At 50.0% G+C, this 21,279-nt stretch overlaps 2 protein-coding genes across 4 annotated transcripts; one reads left to right on the forward strand and one right to left on the reverse strand.

Moving 5' to 3' along the window:
* Window positions 1–1,858: 1,858 nt before the first annotated feature.
* On the reverse strand, window positions 1,859–12,256 carry ABCF2 (ATP binding cassette subfamily F member 2). Of its 2 annotated transcripts, XM_074900857.1 has the most exons (15): window positions 11,872–12,066; window positions 10,319–10,462; window positions 9,677–9,889; window positions 8,577–8,759; window positions 8,072–8,243; window positions 7,822–7,917; window positions 6,619–6,721; window positions 6,439–6,534; window positions 6,212–6,331; window positions 5,580–5,669; window positions 5,230–5,340; window positions 4,908–4,970; window positions 4,317–4,445; window positions 3,227–3,430; window positions 1,859–2,473 (listed from the first exon to the last, which is right to left on the reverse strand). In XM_074900857.1, exons 1-15 carry the CDS (start codon window positions 12,023–12,025, stop codon window positions 2,336–2,338), a joined length of 2,016 nt encoding a protein of 671 aa, XP_074756958.1. In that variant the 5' UTR covers window positions 12,026–12,066; the 3' UTR covers window positions 1,859–2,335. The 2 variants fall into 2 exon arrangements, with proteins under 2 accessions (XP_074756958.1, XP_074756959.1); XM_074900858.1 differs by lacking the exon at window positions 10,319–10,462 and having other exon boundaries at window positions 11,872–12,256.
* Window positions 12,257–12,688: 432 nt separating this feature from the next.
* CHPF2 (chondroitin polymerizing factor 2) lies at window positions 12,689–17,781 on the forward strand. 2 transcript variants are annotated; one of them, XM_074900860.1, is made up of 4 exons: window positions 12,689–13,358; window positions 14,581–15,145; window positions 15,580–15,762; window positions 16,343–17,781. In XM_074900860.1, the coding sequence occupies exons 1-4, from the start codon at window positions 13,084–13,086 to the stop codon at window positions 17,603–17,605; spliced, it is 2,286 nt and encodes a 761-aa protein (XP_074756961.1). In that variant the 5' UTR covers window positions 12,689–13,083; the 3' UTR covers window positions 17,606–17,781. The 2 variants fall into 2 exon arrangements, with proteins under 2 accessions (XP_074756961.1, XP_074756962.1); XM_074900861.1 differs by lacking the exon at window positions 15,580–15,762.
* The last annotated feature ends 3,498 nt before the right edge of the window (window positions 17,782–21,279 follow it).

A 21,279-nucleotide genomic window follows, 5' to 3' on the forward strand; every position in this document is an offset into this window, starting at 1 on the left:
GTGCGTGACCAGAAAAGCCCTAGCTGAAAGTGCCCCAGCTAGTGGGTGTCTCTCACAGACATCAGTGCTCCAGGACATATGCCTGCCACAGCTGCTTCAGTGCAGTCTAACGGTCACCACAGAACAGGTTTAAATTAAGGCTGGAAATATCAGACTGGTAAAGCATGTGTATGTATTCCATTTTACAAGTCCTGGTTACTAACTGTGACCTCTAGTGCAGCTACAGCTCCTTTTGTTTGAACATGTACTTGTATGCTCATCTTTGCTACATCAGAGGCCTGTCTGCAACCCAGAAGTTCCTCTCGTTCCGCTGCAGCGGACAGCTAACACAGCTCTCCTCTTCGTTACATCAACTACAAGAATTCTCCAACTGCCGTCCACAACACTGGCTCACTCATGTTCTCACGCCCCTCTCAGGATTTACCATTCCCAAAGAACTCAGTGGAAGTTTACATGCTGCATTTATTATTGCCTCCATGGTTCTCAACTACACAGATCTGAAATGTAGTGATGAGTTGTTGCCAAATCTTTGCCAAGAATAAGGAGGAGCAGCTCTAGCCTCAGGCAGGACTTCCTAACCTCACCATTCCCACAGCTACTTTGTAACCCTTTCCAATTCACCATCTTTTTAAAACCCAGAGAGCAGGATGAATAGACATGCATTCATCTGTTCTTGCTTCAACTTCTGTGACACCCATCAGCCTTTACAGTAGTTATCTGTGGGCCGTCTGTTAACTTCTGAGCACTACACTGTGAGTAGTCATTTTAAGTGACTTTTCGATGCAATATAGGCTTTTCTGCAGAACTGCATTTTTACTGATTTGCATTATTTCCTCCGAGAAGACTTTATTTCCTCTCAGATCACTGCTAAAACCACTGAAAAACCTGAATGTTCTGCACTATCTACTGGAAGCAGCTCCCATTGTGACATTTGTCCTGTGGATGAAACACAGTGTTTCTATAGCAGCAGCCACAACTTGGATGGTCCCTTTGGAAAAAAAACCCAAGGAAATACTCTTCTCAAAGAGTCAGAGCCACAAATGGTCAGCATCTGATAAAGTACTGCAAGAGAGTGCAACTACTACGTATTTGTCCTATTTTTCAATTTGCCTGTCAACGTGTACTGTTGGAACAGATTACATGAACCTTTCAAATGACCAGCACAGCCATGTGTCAGAATTAAAATGCTAAGTCATGATCATATTTGGTTGGATTTGCTACCTTTTTCCTTAGTACTATTTATTTTTAAATTACATGAAAAATGCATGTTATTCAAGCTTCTTTGACACAGGGTGAAGTTTAAACACCAACTTAACTAAAAATTTGTTGTTAAGAACAAAAAAATGTTAACTTTATTTGATTAGCCTTGTTTAGTTAAACCTGCATGGAACAAATAACTAATTCTTAGTCCAAAAATTCTAAATTAGAGTCTCAGTATTAGACCCACACAATTCAAGGTGAAGAAAAAAGCATACACCTAAGGCACTCTGTTGTAGAGAACACACGCTGGTATTTTACAGATCTATGTTCTGTCTCTAACTTCTGTCTTTCCAGTTCTTAGTCAACAATAAAAAAAGTGTGTGTGGCTTGCTCCCCCTTCTGTCACTAACTGGAAAACTCGGTGTTCACTCTGGATTAGCAGAGGTTTCCCAGGGGTGAGGATCCCACTCACTGCTCTGTACCTCCAGAGCTCAGTACTCACCACTTCATGTATCCCTCAAGTTGTGCTCATAGCTTTGGTAGTACTGAAGAACTGAACCTTCACCCCAGAAGAAAGGGCTCTCATCCTTACTCAAAGCTCAGCACTAGTCAGTTTGCCCCAGCATGCCCAAATAACTACTCCAGCTCACAAAACAAGACTGTTCTTCCCTCTTTATTGACTGATGGTTTCTCAGGCAGATCTGTTAATTACACTGTTAAATAATAGTTAAAAACAAACCAAGGCCAGAGGAGTTTGAAGTGAAGTATCTAAACTGAAGCAGAAATTGGGAAGGAAGAGGCGGGAGAAGCTGGGCTGGGGTCTCCACTTCCATAGCACTGTGGCTTGACACCCTAACTGCCACTGCCACGACCCCAGACCATTCGATTCCAAGGTCTGGCTCAGGTGGGACAGAATCTAAATATGGAAATGGTTGCCCAAACGTAGCCAGATCAGGAGAGAAGAGATCTCTGTCCAGTTACAGAGGTGCGAGGCAAGTCAAGGGGAAGCAGTATTGCAGCAATCCTAGAAGACAGCCAGAGATAGCAGCAGAGTCCCGTTCCAGTCGGCAGGCGGGTGAGTCACATTGGCCACTGTCAGTCTCCAGGGAGAGCGCCCGGCCGACCGCTCTGCAGCTCACACGTTGTGGGTCTTTTTGGTGAGCTGCGGATCCTCATCCACCAGCTTGGACTTGAGATGTTCCTTGTAGGCGAGGATGTCGCCTTGCCACTTTGTGATTGTCTGCTTCTCACAGACCCAGATCTCCTGTGCAACCTGAAAGCAAGCACACAAGGAGGAGAGGTTTGCAGTACAGCATTTTAGTTTTACAAAAATCATAAAATTAACCAAAGTCTACTCTCTGAAGTCTGGTAAGAAAAGAGCTTAATAACTTCTGCACTTCAACTACCGAAGAAAAATACCTGCAGTGAAATATCTCACCTGGTGTTTTCTGCATCATTTATACAAGATTTAAAAACTAAAAATCCTTGACCCCTCAGCATTTCTTTCTTTGTTCTTAGACTAAGAAGGAAAGCTTTTCCTGTTAAACTGGGAATTGAAAAAAAAAAAAAAAAAAAGTAGTTCTTGACCTGAACTACTCAGATATAACATACTGAGAAATAAAATTATACCTGAACTTACAGACAACGCTATAGCTTATAAATCAGCACTTGACATTTGTGTGTATGTGGTGCAGTTCCCTTCGCTTGTGTGGACCGAGTGATAAAAAGCTGTGCTACAACTATTCTGGTATCATTTTAAAAAAATCTAGTTAAGGCCTCCACAGAGTGTCATGATTTCCATCTAAGTTATTCTTCACTTCTAGGGTTTAGCGCGGGTTTGTTTCTTTTAAGTACCTAATCTTTTCCTAGGCTAGCTCAGTAATTGTTTCACACAAACATGGCAAGGGAATCATGTCCAGTGACTTTTTTCACTTGCACATCTTTTGGGGAGAAGAGCAAGCCAGCCAGTTGAAAACACTTTAATTAAAGTGTTAGGTGCTCTGAAAAACTTCATTGCTTTTCTTACCTGTTGGATGAGTCTGAAGTCATGGCTGACGAGCATCATTCCTCCTTCAAATTCATTGATAGCATCTGCCAGAGCATCTATTGTCTCTATGTCCAAGTGGTTGGTAGGCTCATCCAGGAAAAGCATGTGGGGATTCTGCCAGGCCAGCCACGCAAAGCACACACGGCACTTCTGCCCATCAGAGAGGTTCCTGATGGGGCTCACCTGACAAACACAGACACTGTGACCCTTGACCACAACATATTCAGATCTCACACTGTTTCCAGCAGCTACATGACAACTGACGACAAAGTTTAGTCAGTCTCACACCTAGGCTAAGCTTCTCGCACCAACAGAACAAAGGAATTCCAGGGGTTTCTGGAGGAGTGTCCATAGCAAGACCCAGCTTCGGTTCCAAAGGATAACTAATTGACATCTAACTAGTGTTCACAGAACAGAGAATCACAGAACCATCTAGGTTGGGAAAGACCTTGAAGATCATCTAGTCCAGCCATTAACCTAACATTGGATCCTGACATTCACTGCATCCTGACACAACCATACAACTACTCTCAACTTCTGAAGAGACAAATGGGGAAGAACAATGTAAAAATCAATGTTGAACTGCAGTGATGAAGACAACTCCGGTCATACATGTGATGTATGACATACAGGAGTATGTCACATTTGGGCTTGGAGCACCACCAGTGATCCTACCCTCTTGTTTGAACCAAGTAGAACCCACTCCCAGTTGAGAACATGTTCTAGCATTTCTGCCTGCTGTTCATCTCAAAGACAAGCAAACTAGTTCAAGTTACAACTAAAATAGCCTTGAGTCTAGCACTATGCCACAACCTGTTTTCTCTTCACCCACATTCTGAGGAGGTGACCCATTCCAACGCATGTACTGCTGCAATGCAAAGAAAGTTCCTGTGAGCCATGAGTACTTTTTTTCCTCCCATTTCAAAGGCAGAGATGGAAAAAGCATTTTGATGCTGTGGTGTGCCATGCTGCATACTGCATCACAGTCAGACAGGAGTAGAGCAACAGAAAATACAGCAGCTCTGCTTCCCTAATGAGCAAAAAGCAAACCTCAACAGCTCATACTCACCTGCTGCTTTCCCGTCAGACCGTATCTGCCAATGATTTTCCTCATCTCCTCCTTCTCCTTGATCTCTGGGTAGCATTTCAGCATGTACTCCAGGGGTGAGAGGTCTAAGTCTAACTGTTCTTGCAAGTGCTGACAGAGAAGAAAATTCAGCCTCAGGCTGTGCAGGTCACCCACTTCACGACCAAAAGTACTTCTCCCCTTACACCCCTCCGCTACCAGCCTGAGCAACAGCACACAATAACCCCACTCCCAGTGTAGTCACTGTGCTCAACTATTATGGAAGGTGTCTCCCTTTCAGGAGCATGAGTGCTGCTTCAGAATAGCAAGTCTGTCCACCACCAAGAACAAGGCAACCATCTCTCCCATAAAAGGCGAGAAGCTAAACAGAAAGGGCCACAGCAAGACTCTTTTCAGGGTAAGAACTTTTGCTGGAGCCCATTCAGCCAAAGGAACAGTTCCTTCCCCCATCTCCAAGCACAGAAGCGCAGCAATGAGAGGGGCCTTAGAAGCGGAATAGAGGGGCAAGATTCCTCATTCCTGACAGCTTTTTCCTCAGCATTTCATGTCCCTGATGGCTGCTGTAGGGAGTACCTGGTGATATCTACCGATCTTCACATGTGAGTGCTTGCGAATCATCCCATCTGTGGGCAGCAGCTAGAAAGGGAAGATAAAAGACTTTCACTAGGAAATCCCTCCTTTTGCTGTATGCCAAAAATACAGAATCCAGCCACCTCTGCTCTGGCACAAAGGAGGCAGCCTGAACAGATAATGTGAGAGAAAAAGCCCTATATTGCAGCGAGACCATAGGATTTCCAAGGCCTGACTGGGGTGCTCTGGCAAATAAGCACAGCTTTGTTCAAGACTAGCCCAGGAATAAAGGTCCAGAACAAGGTAGACAAAGTAGGGAACATACCTCTCCTGTGAGCAGTTTCAGCAGTGTCGACTTTCCAGCTCCATTGGGTCCAACAAGAGCTACACGGGTATCCAGGTCAATCCCAAACTCCAGGTTATTATAGATCCACGGCTGCAAACCCCAAAAGTCATGACACATATTATGCCTTTCCACTACTACCCAGAACCTCCACGATGCACCTGTAATGCTCTGTCCTCAGCAGACTCAGTATTTTAACACTGCTAAGAAGTTTGATCCACTAGTCATATGCATCAGCCCGATCAGAAAGTTCAGCCAAAAGCCTCACGTTCCCAACCAAGGCAGGAATACAAGTAAGCTCCGAAGAACCCAAGCACACTCCCCACACTCACCCCATCCTTGGTGTATTTGAAGCTGACGTTCTGCACCATGATGACAGGAGGGGGGATTTTCCCACAGGGCGGGAAATAGAATGACAAAGTCTGTAAACACAGAATATCCACTTGTGAGACACCCTGGAGCACAAGACAACCCAGTTATTCTGGTATAACCACGCCTCACTACAAGCATCATCTGTAGACCAAGGCACCAGACTGCGATTTTTTATGAGCCCCTCTAGCAACTCACAGATTTATTCTGATTCAGCTCATCTGCTGGCTAATGAGTCCCTATTTCCTTCCCCTTGAAGCAAATGGGGGTTTATACTCTTCAAACAAGTATGAGTAGCTCTGACCATCCTCCCCCATCTTCTCCAACCCGTCGACATTAATTTCCGATTTCTGCATCTGCAAAACAGCCTTACCGATAGAACAAATCCCTTTCTGTCCCCTAGAAAATTACTCCTCCCCTTTCCACTCTTCAGCATGACACTATCTTCAGTACAGTCATCCTTGTTATCAGGAAAGGTACACCATGCTGCTCCCAACTGTGTCAGCCATTCCTGCTGTGAGCTAAAGATCATTCTCCTTAACTAACCCATGTTTTCAGTACTGACCTCTAGATGGAATGCCATGTCTGATCCTACCTTATCATTCACAACTCTCTCTGTCAAGCCAGAAGCCATCATTTTTTGAAGGGTCTTCTCCTTGCTCTGAGCTTGCCTGGCCAGCTTCGCGCTACCATGACCAAACCGTGCGATGTAATTCTGCAACAAAACCCAGGGTTAGCAGAAAGCCACAGTAACAAGGTTGAGGAGGTGCAGAGACGCCCACCTGCACGGGTAGAAAGATGTTCATGCAGCTAGGCAGATACCTTCATATGGGCAATCTGATCCTGCTCCCAGTGGAATCGCTTCATTTGATTTTCTTCTAGTTCCAGGCGAGTCTTTACATACTGATCATAATTTCCCTAGAAAGAGACCACAGAACATCAGACACGCCCCAGAGAACAGCTCCTCTGTTTTGCCAGTTGCGCAGGGCACCATTTACTCACCGTGTAGTACTTCAGTTTGCGGTTGTGCATGTGGATTATGTTGGTGCAGACACCATTCAAAAAGTCCTGGGAGTGGGATATCAGCACAAGGATTCGCTTGAACCTGCGGTACCACATAAGTTATTAGAGACTAAGCTATAAGAATTCTTATTTGTTGGTCCTGATGGTGACAAAGGATTTACATGCACCAGTTCTCTCTTGCCTACAGTTGTATTAAGAATAAAAAGATAAAAGCCTTGGAGATGCTTTGGGAAATCTGGAGTAAAGCAACTACAACCAGCTGCAGTAAGTAAATACTGCAAATTGTGGTAAAACATTCTTCACCATAAGACAGTTTTCACCTGTCTTCAAAAAGGGTGAAGAGATGGCTACCAATGTGGTAGGTGACTAGTGCTACCGATGCAGCTGACTCCACTAGCATCATACTTTTTCAAAGTTTCAACCATTGCTGCTTATTTCCACCTTGGTACAGACTACCATCTGTTAGGTACCCTATGCCTGGCTCCACTCCAAATCTGTAAAATGACTGGTTAAAGCCTCCCAGGAAGAGAGGTTCAAATTACTTTCCTAACACATCTGACTTCTAAAGCAAACACGCAAAAGGTTCAACTGACAAAGCTGATGGAAAAACCTCTGCAAACGAAAAGTCATTCTCACAATACAGTCCTTCTGATGCACAACCCAGATAACCTAAGCTTCATAACTATTCCTTTTTGCCTTAAGCCTTAACATTTTACTTCTGTTTACGAAGACAGTGACTCAACATACTAGAACAAGGTTAAACTGACACACTCAGATACCACAGTTTTGTGAAACTGGAGGAACAGTACACAGAAAAAATTAGCTGGAAGCCAGGTCTGGGAAGCTTACACGGCTGGTACTGCACATGGTGCTGGTACAGAGGCCGTCAGGGCTGCTCCTGGCAGGAGCTCTCAAGGAAGTAGCTTTAACCAGGGAGTACAAAGCAGCATTTCTCATTTCTTCAGTGAGAGAGCCAGGGGCTTGTCTTGAATTCATTATCCTTGCATCAGGAATCCTTCCATAGACACGTGTAAACACAAGAAGGTGTCTATGGTACTGCACTATAGTTATGTAGCCACAAGAACTACAGACAGTTATTCCTGTAGCACCTGCTCACGCGCTGACAAGATGTTCCAGCACAAAAGCATGACCCACAGAAGCAGAAAACTCCTTCGTGCTTACGTTTTCAGCTCTTCCTCCAACCACACACAGGCATCCAGGTCAAGGTGGTTTGTGGGCTCATCTAGCAGCAGCATGAAAGGCCGAATGAAGAGGGCTCTGAAAGGAGAGGGGAGATGACAGCATAAGGTAAATGCAGGTAACCCAAAGCCTCTCAGCTCTGCTCCAAGTTCTCAGAACTGCGTATGTGGCTCCACAGAGTCAGGAGCAGGCAGGCATTCTGCCTGAAGGCAGCAAGCAGTGTACCACTCACCTAGCAAGAGCCACCCTCATTCGCCAGCCACCACTAAAGTCCTTCAGCTTCTTCCTCTGCATCGCTGGTGTGAACCCCAAGCCGTGAAGGATACGCGAGGCCCGTGCTTCTGCCTTGTCGGCATCCAGCTCCTCCAGACGTTCATATAACTCCAAGAGTTTCTCACACTCGGCTGAAAGAGAGCCTGCCTGTCAGCACTTCTACCAACAAAGGGCTCTCAGCTGCACCTCTACACAGCTGGGAAAGCTCACAGTCCATCTGCTTTACCACTACTCAGCCCCCTCCACTCCCAAGCCTGAGACACTTCTTAAGAAGCTGCGCGGAATAATTTCATCCAAAGAAGTGTAATCTCACAGGACTTGTCAACTAGCACAGGGCAGCTGGGGGAAACGGGCACTGTAACATGTAAAAACTCTGCCAAGGAACCCAAATAAGACCTTTTTCTTCGGTGGGGAGGGAAATGAAGGAAATGTCCCTTGTCCACAGGGACTCCGAGAAGCTTTACCATCTTCGTGAGCCAGACGTTCCGCCTCTCGTTCTAACATGGCCCTCTCTGTATCCACCTCCATCACACACTGCAGAGGGGTCTTGTCACTGGGAGGCATCTCTCGGGTCAGGTGGTAGATGTCAATATGCTCTGGGATGGGCACTTCTCGTTTCCCAATAGCTGACAAAAGCATGGATTTCCCTGTGTGCAGACAGACACTCCACAATTAATTCTTGGATTCAGTGAGAGACAAAGTCACAAAGAAATGGATGAGATGCAGCCAGATCCCACTGATTCCCTCCCTCTCCCCAGAAAATCCTTGGGAATTTCTCGCCCAAGAGGCCAGAAGAATTAAAAGATGCAGCAGAGCCTACTGCCTCACTGCAACAGGCTGCCCTCCCAGCTAAGGCTCACCACCTCAAGGATGGGATTGAGACAAGAAGCAGCTCTTTGGAAACTGCTGCAATTCAGCCCTTGCCTGGATTTAGGTAACTTTATCTCTGCTGTATACTTCCTGCTGACTAACCAGGTCTGGTATCTGTTACCAGGACTCCAGACTCTAAAGAGGAAAGTAATGCACTCGTCACTAGAGAATCTAAGTGTTTTCCTGAAAGTTAAGCCAGTTGGTCACTCTTACTAGCTCTTCTTCAATTACACCCATATTCTGCATTTCTCCATGCAGAGTGTTGCCTTCTCCAGGGACTGTACAGTTGTTTTCCCATTCAGGGCAAACCGCACACTCCCTACTCCTTCATGCTGTGCAAGTTCTTTGACCAATAGCATCAGCATTGGGTTTACTACCACTGCTAAACAAATCCTGCAACGGGAAACAGAGAGGTTCACAAATCCCAAACATCTCACACAACGGTCCACAGAAACAAATTCAAATGTACAGTCCACAGCCAGAATGCAACCTCATAGTTTTGTCAGCAACCCCAGCAATTCCTCTTCCCGTGTGGGAAGATGGGAGAATGGAACCTGCCGTGTCCCGGCCATGTCTGTCCAACACTCTTCTTCCTAGTTTCCAACATTTACCACCTATGTCTGTCCAGCTTCTCAGAAACACAGAATCTTCACTGAGCTCCAAGAAGCCCACATCACTGTGCCCCACAGCTTACCAATCCCATTGAGTCCAATCAGGCCATAGCGTCTCCCGGAGTTCAGCTCCAGTTTTGTATCGCTCAGCAGTTCCTGGCCGTGGAAGGTCAGCGAGAGGTTAATGATGTGCACATCAGTGCTGTTGGGATGGGAGGCCAGCACTCCTGTCACAGCACGGGCAGCGGCTTTCTTCAGCTCAAAGTCCTCCAGCTCCTTTGTAAGAGCATCCACCTCTGTAGGCAGAGACAGACCAGAAGCATCACTGATTTACAAGTACAAGGGAAGACATAAGCCCCTGGACCAATAGGCCCAGGACCACAAAAACAACTCTCCTATCCCCATTTCTATGCAAATGTTGAGGAGGTACAGATGCAATGACAGCTTTTCATCTTAGCAGATGGCTATATATGATCTAACAGGAACTTCCACCTGCTCTCTAAATAAAATACGACCTTTAGCACTAAGTGAGCAGCCAGAACATCTAACCTGTCATCCAAGTACGACGGGACTAACCCTCACTGCAGGAAGTACTGGGGTGGAAAGAGAATTTACAAAGTATTGCTTGCAAGCTTAAGGGTTGTCCAAAAGAAAACCTGGGTAGGAAATAAATTAAGGGAAAGCTGAGAGGAGGGAAGAAGCAGCAGCATTGGAATAGGCCCTACCAACTTTTTGGGAAGCAGGATGTCTGTATGCCTGCCCCCGCTCTTCCTTTCCTCCTACAGCACAAGAGCATCTTTCCTGTCCCGCTGATGTGCCGCAGCCATGAGTTACAGCCCAGTTCCCACTCCTCGGTGAGATGCTGCCATCTGAAGGAGGAAATGGCATTGAGGCCCTCAGCCATACTCCCCCTACACAGGCAAACCAGCCGAGCGAGAAGAGGAGCCACGCACTTTCATTCCTGACGCGCAATTACTTCGCGGGGAACTGACAATAAGAAATAGGAGTGTACCGACCCACACAACCTGCCCTCTGACGTTCGCGCTGCTTTACGCGCCTCCCCTTGACTCTTCACCGACCGGGGACACCGGCGCCTCCCCGCCCCCCCTCAGCAGCCGGTCCCGGGGGAGGGCGCGGGCCGAGGCGCCGCGCGCCCAAGCCCCAGCCCAGCACCCCCCGCGGCTCCCCCGACTTCACCAATAGGAAGGCGGTATGCAAATGAGCCACGGGGAGCGGATGGCGATTGGCTGCCTCGGGCCGGGCGGGCGCCAAGTCCCCGCCCGCAGCCGGCGGCACCCGGAGCCGGGGCTCGGGGCCGGGGTCACCCCTCCGGGCCGGGCCGGGCCGGGGTCGTCCCGCCGCGGCGGCGACCAGGCCAGAAGCCGCGCTCCGGCACTGGAACCGTCCCTGGCCCGCGGTCCGAGCCCACCAGCCCTCGCAAAGACCGGGGCGCTCGGGGCCCTCGGGAGCCCGGCCCCCCCGCCTTGCCCGCCGCACCCCCCCGGGTCTCTGTGTTTCCCACCAAGCGCCTCTGAACGCGACGCCCTGTGAGCCTGAAAACAACTCGCCCAACAGCCTGGGGGAGTTACCGGGGGGCTAAAGGAAGGATCAAAACCCAACTCTCCGTTAGCTTTACCGTGCCTGTTTCCTTTAGGAAGGTCAAGGGCTCTTTGGTAACCAAGTCTCTTTCATTAAGACAAGCCCTTAGTTTCTACAAACCACATACGTCCTGGAGAAACAGATGAACAGAGGGGTCGGGGCAATATCGGTACGAACAGTAAGAATTCAGACACTACAGCGGGAAAAAAAAAAAAAAAAACAAAAAAAAAAAACACCAACAAACAAACCAAAAAACCCAAACAGGTCTGGGCATCGACTATCGGAAGATGGGGACAGTATCAGTTCGAGAGAGAAAAGACAGCACCAGCACCCTCTATCTTTACCCTGCAAGGCTCAAGCGAGGGCCTAAGGAATCCTTCGCCTACAGAGCTTCTGGCGAGCCACCGCCAACGGCTGCACGCGCCCCGCCGGCCCCCACTGCCGCTGCCCCGGTTCGGCGCCAGCCCGTGCCCACGGGGTGCTTCCACCGGAGGGGAGCAGACGTGCCAGTGTACTACTCCGTGGGCACCACCGAACGTGCACAAGTCCCGGCCACCAACAGCCCCGGCTGTACCCTCCCGGCAGCGGAACACGTGAAGCCGCCGGGCTGAGCGCACGGCCACAAGCCGGGCACCGGCCGGCGCCAAGGGACCGGCGCAACGGCGGGGCCGCCTCTCACCTGGCAGCGGCGTTCCGTTGGCCTCTGGCAGCCGGACCTCCTGCGGCTCCGTCCCGGCATCGCCGTTCTCCTCCGCGGCCCGGCGCGGCCGCTGACGGGCCTTGGCCGCCTCCTTCTTCTTGGCCGCCTTCTTCTTGGCCAGGTCCGAGGGCATGGCGCGGCGGGGCTGGCGGGGAAGGGGAGGGGGGGGAGGGCCTGTGGCGGAGGTGCGACAGGCGCCTTTAGGCCGCGCCGATCCGACCCAGCCCGGCCCGCCCCAGTCCCGCGCCTCGGCGGCCCCGCGAACCGCCCGGCCCGGAGCACGCGGCGCCGCCGGGCCCGGCCGAGCGCTGCCCTTTCGGCTGGCCGCACTGCGCTGCGCTGCGCTGCGCTGCTCAACCCGGCCCGGCCCACCCACCGCTGCCGTCCTCCTCCCCCGCCGCCCGCCCGGCCCGGCCCGGCCCGGCCCGGCCCGCACCGGCTGATCCGCACTTTCCTTCTGTCGCAACAGGACAGCTGCTACCGCGTGCGCACGCCCCACCCCCCTCGCAGAGCGGCGACCAATGGGAGCGCGTAACGTCACGGGCGCCGGGCGGCCGCGCCGCGCCGCTCTGGGAAGCGGAGTCCGGGCGCCCCCCGCCGCTGGGGCTCGCCGCCTCCCGGGCACTGCGCGTCCCGGCGTGCACCGCGCCGCCCGCGCCGGGCCCCGCCCACCACCCCCCGGCGCACCCCGCGCCCGCGCCGAGGGGGCGGGGCCTCGCGGTACCATAGAGGCCGCCGGGTAGAGCGGCCGCCGGGGCACCATAGAGAGGAAAGAGGAAGCGGAAGCGCGCGGGAGGTGTCGCGATGAGGCGGCTGAGGTGGCAGCGGCGGGAGCGCGGCCGGGCGGGAGCCGCCGTCTCCCTCCGTGCCCCCGGTACGGAGCTCCGGGCCGCCCACGGCCTGCGCGTGGAAGGGCCGCTCTGCCCGCAGGTGAGAGAGCCCCGGGGCCGCTGACCGTCGGGGGCCGGTGCGCGGCCCCGCGCGGGGGCTGCCGCCGCTTGTCGCCGCCCCGCAGGGCCTGCCGCTGCCCTCCCCCGCGCCGCCCGGCCATGTCCCGCGGCCGCCGGTTCCCCGAGCGCCGCAGCGGCCCTGTGAGCCCTCTACGAACGTAGCGGGCCTGCGGCCACCCCCGCCCACACCGGGACCGGGACCGCAGCGAACTGTGCCCTGGCCCGGCGGGGCCCCGCCGCCATGCGCCTGGCTGCGCTGCTGGCCGCGCTGCGGCCCGTCCTGCCGCTCGTCCTGGGCCTCTCGCTCGGCTGCAGCCTGAGCCTGCTGCGCGCCTCTTGGAGCCAGGGCGGAGCCGAGGAGCAGTGCCTGGGGGCGGCCGGCTGGGCCAGGCCCCTCGGCGGTGGAGCGCAGCCGGAGGCAGCGGATGGAAGGCCGGGCCCGGGCCATGAAGACTTCAGGCCTAGGATTGTGCCCTACTATAGAGACCCCAACAAGCCTTACAAAAAAGTGCTCAGGTAAAAGATGTGCTTTTCCATCGAGGAAAATAATCCCGCGTGGGTGGTGGTCGGGGTTCTAAATCTTCCAGTTAACGGGTTCAGGGTGGAATATGCTGTTTGAAATACCTTATCTAGTAACAGCATGATGCAACAAGGCAACAGCTAAGACTGCTATCTTAAAGGGGTGCAAGAGAAATGTCATAGAACTTAATTTTTTAAAAAAGTCAACAAAAGCACCCAAGATTGAGAATATTTCTTCTTTTATTACTTGTGTCTAAGAGAGCATGTTAAATTACTCTTCAAAACTTCTTTAATCGGTATATTCATTAGGAAAACTTTGAGTAATTAGTAGCAATATATGTAACTTGCAAGTGGTTAGCTTTTTATTTTTTCACTTACACTAGCACAGTTTCCTAGCTCGGTGTCATGGTTTAACCCCAGCTGGCAGCTAAACACTGCCCAGCTGCTCGCTTACTTCCCCCCCAACCCCTGCGGTGGGACAGGGGAGAGAATTGGAAAGGTAAAAATGAGAAAACTCGTGTTTTGGGAGAAAGATGGTTTAATAGGTGATGCAAAAACTGTGTGGGCAACCAAAGCAAAACAAGGATTTCATTCACCGCTTCCCATTGGCAGGCAGGTTAAGCTGTTTCCAGGACAGCAGGGCTCCGTCAGGTGTGACTGGTGACTTGGGGAGACAAACGCCATCTCTCTGAACATCACCCCCTTCCTTCTTTCTTCTTCCCCCAGCCTTATATTGCTGAGCATGATGTCATATGGTGTGGGATATCGCTTGGGTCAGTTGGGGTCAGCTGTCCTGGCTGCGTCCCCTCCTCACTTTTTGTGCTCCCCCAGTCTGCTCACTTGGTGGGGTGGAGTGAGGAGCAGAAAAGGCCTTGACTGTGTAAGCACTGTTCAGCAGTAAGGAGAACATCCCTGAATTAGCCACGTGGTTCTCAGCAGAAATCTAAAAGGTAGCCCCATACTACCCACTAGGGAGAAAATTAACTCTATCCCAGCCAAAACCACATGCTTGGATGGGTGATGGGAGATTGCAGTTTCCTTGAAGGAATCAAGTGGCTTTACAAAATGGGATTTTTACTAGTGAATCTTTTCTTAAAGCTCTACTTTTAGGCTTCAGCATTGATAGATTCCAACAGATAAAGATTTACCCCAAGTTACCATAATCCTTTGATTTTTGTCATCCAGCTGTTTGCCACGTAGGTATGTCCTTCCTTTACAGAACTCGCTACATCCAGACGGAGTTGGGATTCCATGAGAGACTGTTTGTGGCTGTGCTGACCTCCAAGGCTACCCTGAATACACTGGCAGTGGCCGTGAACAAGACAGTAGCCCATCACTTCCCCCGCCTGCTGTACTTCACAGGGTTGCGCAGCGCCAAGGTGCCTCATGGCATGGTGCTGGTGGCCCATGGGGATGAGCGGCCCATTTGGCTCATGTATGAGACCATGCACTATATCCACCAGCACTTTGGTTCTGACTACGACTGGTTCTACATCATGCAGGATGACACCTACGCCCAGGCTGAACAGGTCAAGGCTCTAGTGACGCATCTAAGTATTAACCAAGATGTCTACCTGGGACGAGCAGAGGAGTTTATTGGGGGAGACGAGCAGGCCCGCTATTGTCACGGTGGCTTTGGCTACCTGATGTCCCGCAGCCTGCTGCTTAAGCTCCATCCTCACCTGGACAGCTGTCGCAATGAGATCCTCAGTGTGCGGCCAGATGAGTGGCTGGGACGTTGCATCATCGATTTCCTTGGCATCACTTGTGTCTCCCAGCTCCAGGTACTGCCTCCCTTCTCAGGGGTTTGTGCTCACTGAGCCTGATAGAACCGATACTCTTGCTAGTTCCCTGCTGCATAGCACAGGGGCTTTTTTTCCTGAGCCTCTGCTGTGAGATACAGAGGAAGAAATGGCTGTGTGGTGTGGCAGCCCTGGGGAGAGGCCCATAATCAAAGCTGAGATGCTGGGGGAGACGGCACATACGGTATTTCATTTTTAGCCTACTAGCAGATGCTGATCCACAGGTTTTTAGAGGTTGGGTAAAGGGCACGTTGGTGTCAAGAAGTGAGTGGTTGTGTAGCATGGGGGAAACAACTCAACTCTTATATTTTCATCTCTGGTTACTGCAGTCAGGATGGAAAGAGGGACAAATGCACGTCTGGGGTGAGGGAAGGTTCAAGTTCCATGCTGGTCTTTCTGGCTCTTATCCACTTCAGGGCCAACATTATCACACCTATGAATTGGCCAAAAATACTGAGCCGGAGAAGGAGGAGGAAGAGGAGTTCCAAGCAGCTCTTGCTGTGCATCCTGTTTCTGATGTGACCCTGATGTACCGGCTGCACAAGCACTTCAGCAGGATCCAGCTGGATAGAGCCTACCAGGAGATCCAGGACCTCCAGGTACGTGGTGAGGGAAAGCTGCAAAAACTCCTCGACCAAAAGGTTTCATTTCCTTTCACAGAATCATCTCGGTTGGAAAAGACCTTGAGGATCATCCAGTCCAACCATGAACCTCACACTGACCGTTCCCAACTCCACCAGATCCCTCAGCGCTGGGTCAACCCGACTCTTCAACCCCTCCAGGGATGGGGACTCCACCCCTGCCCTGGGCAGCCCATTCCAACGCCCAACAACCCCTTTTGCAAAGAAATACTTCCTAGTGGCCAGTCTAAACCTTCTCTGGTGCAGCTTGAGGCCATTCCCTCTTGTCCTATCACTTGTTCCTTGGTTCAAGAGACTCATCATGACTTTCAACACAGTGAGGGAAAATTATTGCTTCTGTTTGTAGGTGATGGTCAGCCAGACATAGGATATGGTCCCGCATCTCAAAAGTAGCACTTCTGATACCATGTCATTTGAAACTGCTGGTGTGATTCCACCAAGATACAGTTGTAGGTGGTGAGGTGGGCCTGGGTGGGAGATGGACTTGGATGTCTTTGAGAAGGTGGTAGGGATCAGTATGTGTTCTCTCTTTGCACAGATGCAGATCAGGAACCTGACGTCGCTGACCCCTGCGGGTGAGGCAGGTTTGACGTGGCCTGTGGGCATTAATGCCCCGTTTCTTCCAAAGTCGCGTTTTGAGGTAATCAGCTGGGATTACTTCACGGAGCAGCACCTCTTCTCCTGTCCTGATGGCTCCCCCAAGTGTGAGCTCTCTGGAGCCAGCAAAGCAGATGTCACTGAAATCATTGAGTCTGCACTTGAGCAGCTTAACAGTCGCTACCAGCCTCTGCTCCGCTTCAGCAAGCGGCAGTTGCTGAATGGCTATCGGCGTTTTGACCCCACGCGGGGCATGGAATATACACTGGACCTACTGCTGGAGGCAGTGACCCAAAAGGGCCATAGTCATGTTCTGGCCAAACGAGTGAGCTTGGTGCGGCCCTTAAGTAAGGTAGAAATTATTCCCATGCCGTACGTGACAGAGGCCACGCGGGTGCAACTGGTGCTTCCCTTGACAGTGCAGGACCTGGATTTTGTGGCAAACTTCCTGGATATGTTTGCTATGAACACTCTGGACACACATGATAATGCCTTGCTGACTTTGCTTTTCATTTACCATCCCTATGATGCCCAGCGAGTCAGTCAGGTGGATGTTTTTGCAGGAGTCAAAGCCATGGTGGGAGAGCTGGAGAAACGCTATGCAGAAGTTAAAATCCCCTGGATTAGTGTTAAAACTGAGGTGCCATCACAAGTGAAACTCATGGATATAGTCTCAAAGAAGCACCCTGTGGATACGCTATTCTTCTTGGCCAGTGTCTGGACAGAAATCAACATGGAGTTCCTGAACCGTTGCCGTATGAATACTATCAGCAATTGGCAGGTCTTCTTCCCGGTGCATTTCCAAGAGTTCAACCCTGCACTGGTGTATCGTGGTGAGCAGAGTGCTTCCTCCAGCACCGACTTCCTGAGGGACGGGCATTTCGACAGACATTCCTTTGCTGAGGCCTGCTTTTATAACTCTGACTACATGACAGCACGTACCAAGCTAGCAGCTGATATCCTAGACCGAGATGAGGTGCTGGAGAGCATGGAGGTATTTGATGTCTTCCTCCACTATTCTGGTCTGCACCTGTTCAGGGCTGTGGAGCCAGGCTTAGTGCAGAAATATGCACTGAGAAGCTGCAATCCCCGGCTTAGTGAGGAGTTATACCACCGCTGCGTGCTTAGTAACTTGGAAGGACTAGCATCCCGCTCGCATTTAGCCATGGCCCTCTTCGAGCAGGAACAGGCCAACAGCACTTGAGAGACTAGAAACATCAAGAGCTTCTCAGCACCTTAACACTTGGCACTTTCCATCCCCTTCCCAGCCTTGTCATGGGTGAAGGGCATGTGAGGTCAAGGGAGGAGGAAGACTTCCAGCCCTGCTCTGAGGCACAGGCATGGGCTACAGAGAGAGGCTGTTTCTGTGGGTTTGTTTGGTTTGGTTTTGGGGGTGGGGGTGGGGGGGTGTTTGTTTTATAAATAAATAAAATTTTCTTTCCAGGCAGACTCATGTGGTTACTTGCAAACTTTATAGCATCTGGCATGAGGGATGTAAAACAAGCTGTAGAGGCAACCTTTCAGCCACGTGGTTGTGCTGAGCAGTGCAGAGAGAGAGTAAATCTGAGCTATGTGCTGGAACAAAATTACTTCGACTGCTACTCAGTGCTGTTGTTGCACCCTCCTGGGTGCTTGTGTCTTCACCCATTCATTTTTTCAAGAGGCATAAACACGGCTTGTCTTGTTTGCTGCTGGTCAAAGCTATTCAATGTGCTTTCACTTTGCTGTGTTTGGCTTCTCTGTAATAGCAGAACATTCATTTTGCTGTGTAATCTGGGAAGGTGAAGGAACAGAAAATTCCCATTGATATGCACCAGGCTTGCTTCAGTCAGACTGAGCACAGTGGTATGACACAGGAATCATCTGAAGGTCCTCAACAACCACCTTTCAGTTCTGCAGGTTGAGCAAAGTATTATTCCTGAAAATAACAGATATGACGCTTCTATAGCAGATGGCACAACTAGCAGATTTAATAGTTCACCTTCAATTTCACAGAATGGTCTCAGTTGGAAAAGACCTTGAAGATCATCCAGTCCAACCATGAACCTCACACTGACCGTTCTCAACTCCACCAGATCCCTCAGCGCTGGGTCAGCCTGACTCTTAAACCCCTCCAGGGATGGGGACTCCACCCCTGCCCTGGGCAGCCCATTCCAACACCCAACAACCCCTTCTGCAAAGAAATGCTTCCTAATAGCCAGCCTGACCTTGCCCTGGTGCAGCTTGAGGCCATTCCCTCTTGTCTTGTTGCTTGTTACTCTTGAATTACTTTCAGGGAGCTGTAGAGGGCGATGAGGTCTCCCCTCAGCCTCCTCTTCTCCAGACTAAACCCCCCAGTTCCCTCAGCCGCTCCCCATCAGACCTGTGCTCCAGACCCTGCACCAGCTCCGTTGCCCTTCTCTGGACGCGCTCGAGTCATTCAATGTCCTTTTTGTAGTGAGGGGCCCAAAACTGAACCCAGTCATCGAGGTGCGGCCTCACCAGTGCCGAGTACAGGGGTGAGATCCCTTCCCTGTCCCTGCTGGCCACACTATTGCTGACACAAGCCAGGATGCCATTGGCCTTCTTGGCCACCTGGGCAAAAATTATCTGTTAAGCCTGCACCTATTAAAGTGGTGAGTCTGAGCAACTCTTCTAAGGGACAGAAAATTTCTCAATTCCAACATACTTTTTGATGTGCTCCTGGCCTTGTGAGCTGACACAAGCAGGCCCCAGGAACAACCACAAAACTGTGGATGAAATGCAAAAAGTAGATTTATTCTCATTACCTCATGCCCTGGGGATCTCACCCGTGCAGAGGCACGCAAGTGGGGATGCAGATGCACGTCCTTGCTAGCCAGAAAGAGGACAAGAAAGCAAAGATCTGGAACTTTCTGCTTTTGCCTGCATATCTGAAATTTTCGCAGGTGTAGTTTTCCACTGTACTTTGATCTTTCCCACAGCAGAGCAGGAATCTCAGGGATGTTCAGTAAGGTGCCTCTGAGTCTCTCATAGGCCTCTCGTAGGCAGACTTTCTACCAGTCAAGCACACAAAGCTAAACAACAATTGGTATGATTGATGTGGGGTTTGGCACCCCAGCTGCAAGTCACTTGAGCGTGTTTACAATCTCCTGACTGATTTTCCGTTGTATTCCTGCAGTGGCTCTAGACAACTTCAATACACACAGTTTTGGGACCTGGTTTCCATCAGGTATATCCACCTGCTTGCCACATGTACCTCAGTGGAAGGAGGCAACCATTTCCTTGTTCTCAAGGGCTGTTACTCCCATTATTAAATATATGAAAAGCTTGTCTTTTAATGACCAGGTATGGGTTTTCAGCATGTTCGTACAGGAATGGGTTTTTGGCCAAATGTCATTATATTTGATTATTTGAGGGGAGAAAACGGTAAAAGTTTGCAAATAAAGGTCAACCAGGTGGAAGAAAATGAGGACAGGCCTGTTCTACAGAATGATTCAGATATAAGATGTTCTTATACATCAGACAGCTGCAAAATCATTTATCTAGAAACTAAGCAAACAGCTCATGTTTTAGATTTCCCTGTTCTGTATCATGGAGAAGGGGCCTCTGGAGTTCTTTAGTTCAACCCCACTCCTGCACAAAGGGCCAGCTACTGTATTCAGTTGCATTTTAAGCATCTCCAGGGATGGAGACTCCACAATCTCTCCTGGCAATCTGTTCCATTATGTAACTTCTACAATTAAAAAGTTCCTTTTCATGTTTAAATGGAATTTCTTGCATTTTGGTTTGTGCCCATTGCCTCTTGTCATGTCACTGGGAAGAATCAGTTTCTGTCTTCCTTATACTCTCTCATCAACGACTTACACACATGGATAAGAGCCACACTGAGCCTGTTCTTTTCCAGGCTAAACAATCACATCTCTCATAACTTCACCTGTTGGGACAGACAATTCAGATAACCATCCTCACTGCCCTTTGCTGGCCTCTCTCCTGTATGTCCATGTCTGTGTTATACTGGAGCTTTCAGCTTTCCAGCTTCTTTCCAGTCTGTTCTAGAAATCAAAGGCCACAGCCCTGATGTGAACATGTGACTTTCAGTGTGATGAGTCCGTGAGTATAACTCCATTCACGGCTGCATAAGCACCATTTAAGATTGTATTTGCTATACTTGTGAGGAGTATGAGGTGAAGGTCTTGTGTCAGCATCAAGAGATGCTGAAAGATTAGAAAAGCTTCAAAATATGAAGCCTGCAACATTGCTTCAAATTGGGTAGAAATCACAGATTTGTTTATTTAAAAAATAAGAGGTGTCTTAACTACAGTTACATGGGAAGAAGTAAGATTTCTGTTGAATGTCTTACTGGGGTGAGTGTTTGTCACTAACCAAACCTTCAAAGAGTGAGAACAAGAGAAGCTAACTGGGAAACGTTCTTGTTATGAGTGGTTGTTTTGCATGAGGAGGTGCTGATCCATTATGACTCCAGTAGGAAAGTCACTCAGAACTGTGTAAGGTATCATTTAAGATATTATATATTAGAGCTAACACTACAGAAAGAGAATAGTATCGATAACTTACATCCATAATGCAGGGAACCCCAGTGGTGTAGTATTGAATGGGCCTCTGATCCACACGCACCACACCACGCATCTGTAGATTCTCCCATTTTGGCCATTAGAGCTAGTATAGGATTACAAGAAAACAACTCTATTCATCATTTCTACTGTCAGGCAGAAAGGACGTTTGCACGAGAATTTCTTGCCTCACTTTTAGACAAAGGCAAGGCCATGCAGTGGCAAAATCACCAGTATGGACTGAGAGCTGCCTATGGGCCCTTCTGTTACAAGATGCTGACGGAGGTTGTCCTGCGGGCAGGGGCTTTGTGCAGCAAACACAGGCCTGAATATCACCCTGTGAGAG

The sequence above is a fragment of the Athene noctua genome, chromosome 2 (assembly GCF_965140245.1).
Source record: "Athene noctua chromosome 2, bAthNoc1.hap1.1, whole genome shotgun sequence".
NCBI lineage: Eukaryota > Metazoa > Chordata > Aves > Strigiformes > Strigidae > Athene > Athene noctua.